General features: G+C 39.1%; 1 protein-coding gene across 1 annotated transcript in view; it reads left to right on the top strand.

The window, feature by feature from the left end:
• Nucleotides 1-8,269, top strand: part of UVSSA (UV stimulated scaffold protein A) — a 64,665-nt gene that overhangs the window by 1,791 nt on the left and 54,605 nt on the right. The window contains exons 3-6 of the mRNA XM_009285440.2: nt 160-490; nt 4,997-5,117; nt 6,290-6,724; nt 7,932-8,041. Of these exons, the coding sequence (XP_009283715.1) occupies nt 160-490; nt 4,997-5,117; nt 6,290-6,724; nt 7,932-8,041 (997 nt within the window). The remainder of the gene's footprint in view (nt 1-159; nt 491-4,996; nt 5,118-6,289; nt 6,725-7,931; nt 8,042-8,269) is intronic.

Here is an 8,269-nt window from a genome sequence, read left to right as displayed (position 1 = left end):
CCGTCCCGCGGCCTGCTGTTTGAGCCGGGCGCAGCTTGCTGCCAGCACGGAGGCTGCTGGTTTAAAATTTAAAATAAATTTTAAAAAAAGTGTTTTCATGTGCTAAACCCCTTTTTAAATAACCCCCCCTCCTTTTTTTATTTATTTCTCCTTTCTCAGGTCTTCAGACGAACATATCAGCCATGCCTATCACCTGCTGATGACGCGGCTCAACGAGGAGCACGCCGAGGTGCGCTTCTCTGCTTTCCAGATCGTGCAGGAGTTGTTCATCCGATCCCATCAATTCCGGGCGCTAATCATTTCCAACTTCCAAGAGTTCTTGGAGCTCACGGTGGGGATAGACCATGACCAACCTCTTCCCCCACCCAAAGAGGTGGCACAGAAACTGAGGAAAGCGGCCATTAAGTCGGTGCAAGACTGGCATGAGAAATACGGAGAGGCCTACAAGAAGCTTTCTCTGGGGTACCGCTTCTTAAAGCAGAATAAGAAGGTACTCTGCATTTTTACTTCTCTCTGTGTTTTTAGGTGATGATAGCTAGGAGGTGTTTAAAGCGAGGAAACCAATAAATATGAAAGAAAAGCTGTTGGAAACGACATTGTCTTTAGGAGATACCCTGTTGAGCATGGTCTTTGAAAAACAAACCCCAAACTTTTTGTTCATTTTGCAGTATTGTAAAGTCTTAAAAACCCCGGGCTTGTACTCGGAGCTGGGCTCAACTAGCCTTTTCTCAGGGTGCGAAAAGTGTTGCTCACCAATAGGCTTTTACCCACTGATTCCTACCTGAAGCCCCAAAGTCTAGCCTTTTGAGAAGGAGAATAATGGTTGCACCTTAAACTGAGGATAATCAACTACTAAGTTTTTCTATGAAGGTTTAAACTACTAAGTCTTTCTATGCAAGTTTAAACTAGCCTGATTTCTGTACTGAGCTGTCTGGTTCTAGCGTCCTTTCACTGTACGACAATGACAGTAAGTGGAGGTGCTAGCCCCCCTCAGCTGCAGTGTTACTCTGCGTCATAGAAGTTTTATTGAAGAGGAATTTCTTGTATGTAAACCCTTGCTTTTAGCTCTCCCTTCTAGGCTTCAATTTATTATGTTTTGAACATTCTTCTCTTTCAGTATCTCTTCTGAGGTGCAAACAATGAAATTGGGAACGCTGTTCTAGCATTCACACTATCTACAATGATAATATCAGGCTTTCAATAAACATTGATTCTCTTTCTCTTCAGAAAGACAAATATTCAGTGTTCCTAACAGTAGATCAAAAACTTTTGTGATACATGATGTATTTCTGTTGTTCTGGTTCCATACTAAGCTAATAGCATACCCTACTTGTATTATTTATCATACTGTGTTCTTTTTCTATACAATTTCTGGCATCTGCTCGCAAAAGGTGATTGTCTTTGAATCCTCCCTTATTGTCTTGTTTAATAAAGGAAAAAAAAACCCGTAAATGAAAGTGACAAGGGGAAATGCAAGACTGAGGCGGGAGAGCTTTGACACATAATACAGATTTAGCAGATTGAACACAGGAGTGTACGACAAGTCTGCTGAGGTTTGGCGTGTTTGTCTGGGCCTCTGTGGTTAATGGCTGCTCCCCAGTTACGACTGGGTGATCACTCTGTATGTTTGTGATACTAAGCTACCCAGCAAGGTTGGCTGTACTGTTTTCTAGAGCAGCTGAATATAAGTACTTCTAGAAACATTAGCACCAATAGAAACAATCTTACGTAGTTTGATAACTCCTGTACTTAGAGTTGAGATGAGCCGGCTGACTTAACTGGCCTTTTGCCAGCTTAATACTTGAAGTGTGAGAAGCAACCAAAAGATTTGAGGAGGCATTTGTACTTTCTAGAAGTAAAGTACATCTGCTGTTCTGTATTACAGGTTTGGCACAGTAGTATAGGGCAACTTGGGAGGAGCGTTAGCTGTGTTTGTGGTTGTTGACTGGTTTTTTTGGTTTTTCTTTTTTTTTTTTATCATCACCAAAATCACCTTATAAACAGTTGGTCAGAAGATGACAACTGCTGCTCTTTTAGGGTGTAAACCTGGCGAGCTACCCACTGTTTTAATGTTAGTAGGTCCATATTAGTAGGTACCAAGTAGCTACCTATATAAATGTTTGACTTCAAGAACGCATAATATTTCAGTTTATCTGAAAATAATTGTTTTCAAACTCCTGTCTCAAAGCTTAAAAAAAGAAGAAAGGTGTGGGGGGAAAAGATTTCCAATATTTCCAAATGTTTGCATATTTAGGCAACTGAGTCATATTATAGCATCTTTGTGTTTGAGGAACGCATGGATGGAACTACAGTGAGCTGCAGTTATGGAGTGAACGGGATTTTAAGGAGCTCAATATAGAGTATCTTACTGCTGTACTGCAACATTTTCTCAAAAGTCGCAGTAGTTGTCTAGGCCCACTACTTACACCCTTCAAATCAAGAAAAATTGTTTGCAACCCATCATGTCCAGTTCCATAATTGCAGACCAATGGTAAAAGGCTTCATGTAGCCAGCACTGACAGAGGCAGAACAACAACTCTGATCTCAGTCTATAGCACCTAAATGAGGTTAGATGTTTTCTGACCAAGTTTCTGAGTTAGTGCTGAGCCCAGGTAGCGAGTGAGTCCGTGCGCACATCTGTAACTCAGGCCCTGAGTTATTCTCACCTCGTGAGGCTTCTGTAAAAGGCCGGTGTGCCCTGTTTTGGGCAACTCAAAGCTTTGTTGTGTGCTGTAGACTTGGTTGGTGATAGATATCTAGTATGTGAGGTGCGCTCTCATTATCAATGGCAAAACATGGTGATTTGGCAGATGTTGTAAGAGGAACATCTGGCCAAGTGCTGAAGTATGAAACAACACAGCAGAGCAGCACATGGCTAGTCCTTTTGGGACAGAGAAGGGGAAAGAGTGGGGAAGTGACTTCACTGTAGGTATTCTGGTATGAGGCAGAAGTTGTGATTTAGAAAGCTCTAGCTGTCTCTGTTTTTTTGGGCAAGTCCAATCTGACCACCTAGAAACGGTAGCTGTAGTGCCTGGGTACTGTAGCTCCTGGGCTCTGTATCTTTGTTCCATTTTTGAGGGTGATGTTGCTCTTTGGGAGGATCTGTTTCTCCTGCTGCTGTGTGGAGAGCTATGTGAACTTGGTAGAAAAATCAGATCCTGAAAACCAAAAAGCTCACCCTGGTGATGCACGTGCTGCTATAGGTTGTGAAACTAGCTCTTTTCCCTACCTCCCCTCTGCTTCCCCATTCCCTAATAAAAAAAGAGCTTGGTAAGTGTGCTTCTCTTCCTAAACCAATGGAGACTCTCCATGCCAGTTTCTGTGAAAGCTGAAGTATCCTTTCGCTCCTAGAAGCTTTTATATAAAACCCATTTGTCTTTAAAGTGTTTGCATAAATAATACTTGTAAAAACCTTAAGGCCTATTGCACACTGTAGGGATTATTCAGCAATAGGAACACTTATATAGCAAGATACTTTACTCTAGCACATGGTTAAGCCCAAGTTCAAGCATTTGTTTTTTAACTTCCATAGTGTTTAATGGAGTTACCTACTTGCTTAATGCTAAACAAATATGAAAAAGTTTCTGTAATTTTGAGATGAGAGACCAACAAAATTCTTGATTGTGCAAAAACTATGCAAACTGCAGCTGTAGGATGAACTACTTGGTTTGCTTGACCCATGGCTAGTAAGTTCGTGTACATATTACAGGAGCGATCTTCTGGGACTAGACAGAAAGTGAGACTTAGTTGTCCTGTGTAGAATGATCTCAGCGTTGTCTGGACCTGTACCTCGTAAGTGAGATTCAACTTCACTGTTTTATACTCTTGTGTGGCTCCAAAGCATTGGTGTAGGATGTCAGTATCTGGGAACCATTACAGTATGTTGACAAGCTTCATCATCTAGCAGTGGCAATAATGACAGTCGTTCAATGGGTACTTGTAATATAGACATAGCACCAGAGTCTGTGGACTTTATTAGCAGCAAAGTACGGGCTTGCTCAGCACTCAACGTAATCTGTATTGAAGTTAATGAAAGTTATGTGGTAGCAATCAAAAGGAAATACTGTGTTTTTCTTTTTCGAAGGGGTTTCCTTATGCAATAACACAATCAAGACTCCTTTCCTTAAAACAGAAGTGAAAAATATTTGCATTTTCAAGCCTTCTAAGAATGTGGTAGCAATCAAAAGGAAATACTGTGTTTTTCTTTTTCGAAGGGGTTTCCTTATGCAATAACACAGTCAAGACTCCTTTCCTTAAAATAGAAGTGAAAAATATTTGCGTTTTCAAGCCCTTCTAAGAACAAACTAAAAAAACCCCATTGCAAATATTTTAAGAAACAGTGTTTTGAATCACTCAGATTTATGTTTATATTTTAGTCATAAGAAAGTAAAGTGAGACTGAATGATAACCTTTCCCTCAGTCCCCAAATCCAACAAATGTAATTGTAAAATCCACAATTTGGTCTTTTTTAATGAATTTGAATGTCTTCTCTTCTACTTTCCTTGCTTACGAAGTTCTTCAGTAAGTGATATGTATACTTGTGGTAATAGTGCTTACAAATTTTCCTAAATTTCTTTTACTAATAGCAGACCTAGTGTGACGTTTTCATATAATTTGAATACTTACCCTGTGTAGTCTCTTCCTGCCCGTTCCCCCTAACCCCGTGCCTCCAATGCTGTGACAGAGGTCTCCCAAAGCCTAGTTTATTCCTGCAATTTAGATGTAGAAATCTAAGCGTTTTGTTTTTCTACCTTATGATTCCTTTCTGAAAGCCATTGATTCTCAGCAGTCCCTTATTAGTAGAAGTAAAAACTCCGTTCAGAATTACTGTAGTTATTGATTCTAGGAGGAGAAGAGATAAAAGGAGGTACTGCTGAGCTTCTGGCTGATCGCTGATGTTAGAGAATTTTTCACCACAGATAAGGAGCTTAGGAAATGGATTTTCTATATATTTCTTATGAGGAACATTACACTTTTTTCTTCATTTCCTCCTTAGGTGGATTTTCAAGATGTGCATGCCAGAACCGTGGCTGAAAGGAGGAGGGAAGAGGAGAAGCAAAAACGATTGGATAACATTTACAAAGAAAAAGCCAAAAGAGCTGAAAAAGAAATGGAAGGTGAGTTGCTTTGGTTCTTTTGGGGTTTTTTTGGTTTGTTTTTAAAGCAACCTTTTTTAAGGTTATATAAAACAAATTCTAAGAGAATAGCTATCCAAATATTAGCTGACCATAGAGGGCGAGAATAGTACATTTGTTAGAGCTTGACCCTCTGTCTCTCTCACCTAAGGAATATCAGTGACAGTCCTGTGAGCTCAGGTAGTATGAAGAGATTTAAAAAAAAAAAAAATGTTAGCAAGATCTGATCTGTAATTCGGTAAAGTATGAATGCATAACCTCAAGCAAGCATATCATGAGACTTTTTGGAGCTAGTGGCTTAATTTCTGAGTCTATGACTAGGCACAGACTTCTCAATACCTTGTTGGCTGATGACCTTAATTATATTGTATGTAGAGTCATCATGTTCGAGAAGTATAGGCAATGGTCTGCACAGGAGTCCTGGATGCAGTGTAGGATGTCTATGAAAAGTATCATACTGCTGCTAAAAAATGTGTCTTAACTGGGGGCTGAATCTCTAAGCGATACGTACATAGCAAACGTATTTCTGTAATACGAAAGAAGAACAGAGATAGTAAGTATATTATGTTGCAGTTACAAAGGGTGATTTAATTAAATTACTTTGGTATGTGCAATGCATCCAATTGTGTCTGCATTTATTCTGCATGCTAGAAATGTTTTCATGCGTGAAGGTGGGATTTTAAAGAGATTTAACCTTCTTAAAGTCACTTTTATTGGTAGTATCTCTTTGAGCAATAGCATATATACGTGGCTACACCTACAAGCACCTATAATGTTCATGGCTGTAGAATGAATACTCACCAACATCTCTAAGAATATCCTCACTGAACCTTGTTCTCCTTCAAATTCTTTGAAGTATTTGTGTTATCTTTGATGCATAGTGAAATTTTAGAGAGGATAGGAAAAGGAGGAACACTGATTTTAAATTTGTTGCTCAGGAAGTTCTACATTTCCTGTTTAAGAAAACTATTGTCACTTTTGTAAAGACAATTTCTGCAGTGGAGAAAGATCTGTATGGATAAATTATCACTGATTACTGGATAAATGGATTACCCCTTTGGCAGTTGCATTTGTTTTGTAAATCTTTGTCTGCTCTGGAGACATGAGCATTTTACAGTGTTTAACAATATTCTAAACCAATTGTCTTTTGATAGAAATGTCCCAAGAGGTTGCCGACACACTGACAGAGATGGAAAACTGTTTCCGGCTTCTGATGCCAGATCCTTTCGACTTTGCTGTGAGCGACACGGAACTGGAACCCAACAAACAAATGACTGCTAATGAGGACAGACCTGCATCCCCCTTGTCCTCCCAGATGGAAGTTAACCAGTCCTATTTTGGATGCATGGATGATGAACAGCCATGCTGCAGCAAGGACATTCTTTCTGTTTCTCAGTGTGTTAGAACTGATAAAAACGAAGAGTCAGAGGAGAAACAGGAGAAGCCTGAGCAGAAAGAATTAGATGGAGGCACATGCTTGGAAGTTCAGTCTGGTGTCCCTGCTCTCGATGATGATGATTACCAGACTTTTGTTAGGAACCATGGGCTTATTTCGCATAAGTATACTCTAGACCTTGAAATCTCCACAGGTACCTGGAAAAATTTTTCACATATAGCTGGAGACAGCCTTTGTCTGAAGTGCTTTGTAGTTGTTTGGTTTGGGTTTTTTTTCCTATGTCTTAAATGCTTGGGGTTCCTGAACACCATTTATTCTGCAGTTCTTTTCTGTTTCTCGTTCATCTAGTAACCATTCTTAGGTTTGGGTGTCCTTGTGTGCGACTTACAGATTTTATTAATTACCTTCTAAGATTGAAATTTTGTATTGGTTATTGTAACCATATTGCAGCAGTTCATAGCACCTGGAATAAGGTGAGTTTCCTGTGTTTAAAAAAAAATTACAATCTGTTTACAGTATATAATTTTATTTTCTGTATGCTTCATGATTCACCTCTTTTTTTTCTCTCTATAGCTGGGATATAAGCTACTAATTTAAAAACCTTACAATTGGCTGTTTCGTAAGCGCTTTTTTTTTTCCTTGCTACTGACAACTTGCAAGAAGTAATAAGTAGAGTTTTGCTAGGAAGTCTTAAGGGTTATGATTATACCATTTTTTAGATAACTTTGCTAATATGAATTACCTCTAGAAAAGTTAGGGTGGTTTGTGTTTTGGTAGTCTAAGTGAAGTCTCTTGCAAATACAGTCCTAACGGAATATCGTGTGCAAACAGCCAGTAGGACAGGTACCTACTTCTGTGCTTGCAGACAACAGAATTGGAAATGTGTCTGTGGGGCTCATGAATGACTAACAGGTGAGAAGTACTGTTTTTACTAGAGTAGTGGCATACTTGGCTTCTTTGACGAGCAAGTCCCTATTGCCACTGGGGCAGAGGTTTTTTTTGGGTTTTTTTTTTTTAAATATTGAATATGCAGAAACTGGTACAATGAGGCCCAGTCCATTGATTGGAACTTAGGACAAGATTTAATGTAAATAGTAAGACTGCACTTGTCTGTGGTTTATTTAGTGATTCCTTAGTAGTGATGGCTTAACAACTCGTTCTGTCATCACTGGACTGAAAGCTTTCTTTTTCTGTTTTTTTTTTTTTTTTTTGTTTAATGTGTGGGTAACAGTAGAATAATTAGTACTGAACTGTTTGTAATGATGTTTGTAGTTTTCCCTGAAGTGATCAAATATTTTAGAAAGGTTCGCATCTACTTCTTCTGCTTATCTTCTTTAGCTCCTGTAGTGAAGATACTATAAACATGGCGCACTAACTCCTTTTTCCCCTGTTTTGAGCAGATATAAAAGTGCATGAAAATGAAGATAATACTGCCATAATAAACAATGTCATGGACGCTCACAAACTCCTCAGAAATAAGTTCTGGCCTTCTGTGCAGTCCTGGATTCAGGTGGGATAAAGAGACAATTTTTTCATTTTTTTTTTTATAAAAAGATAGAGAAGCAAGGAGTGGGGTACAGTAAATCTTGAGGGAGAGTGAGCAAAAAGGAAATTAAGGTTGAAACATTGGTGCAAACAGAAAAGATGTCTAGTTCAGTAGGGGTGGACAGAAGGAGGCTACAGGAGCTACATAACTTGTTTGATGGCTCTCAGCATTAGGTATGCTACCTACAGTCAT

Source organism: Aptenodytes forsteri, unplaced genomic scaffold, assembly GCF_000699145.1.
Source record: "Aptenodytes forsteri isolate BGI_AS27 unplaced genomic scaffold, ASM69914v1 Scaffold88, whole genome shotgun sequence".
NCBI lineage: Eukaryota > Metazoa > Chordata > Aves > Sphenisciformes > Spheniscidae > Aptenodytes > Aptenodytes forsteri.
This window is presented reverse-complemented; position numbering and strand designations above follow the sequence as displayed.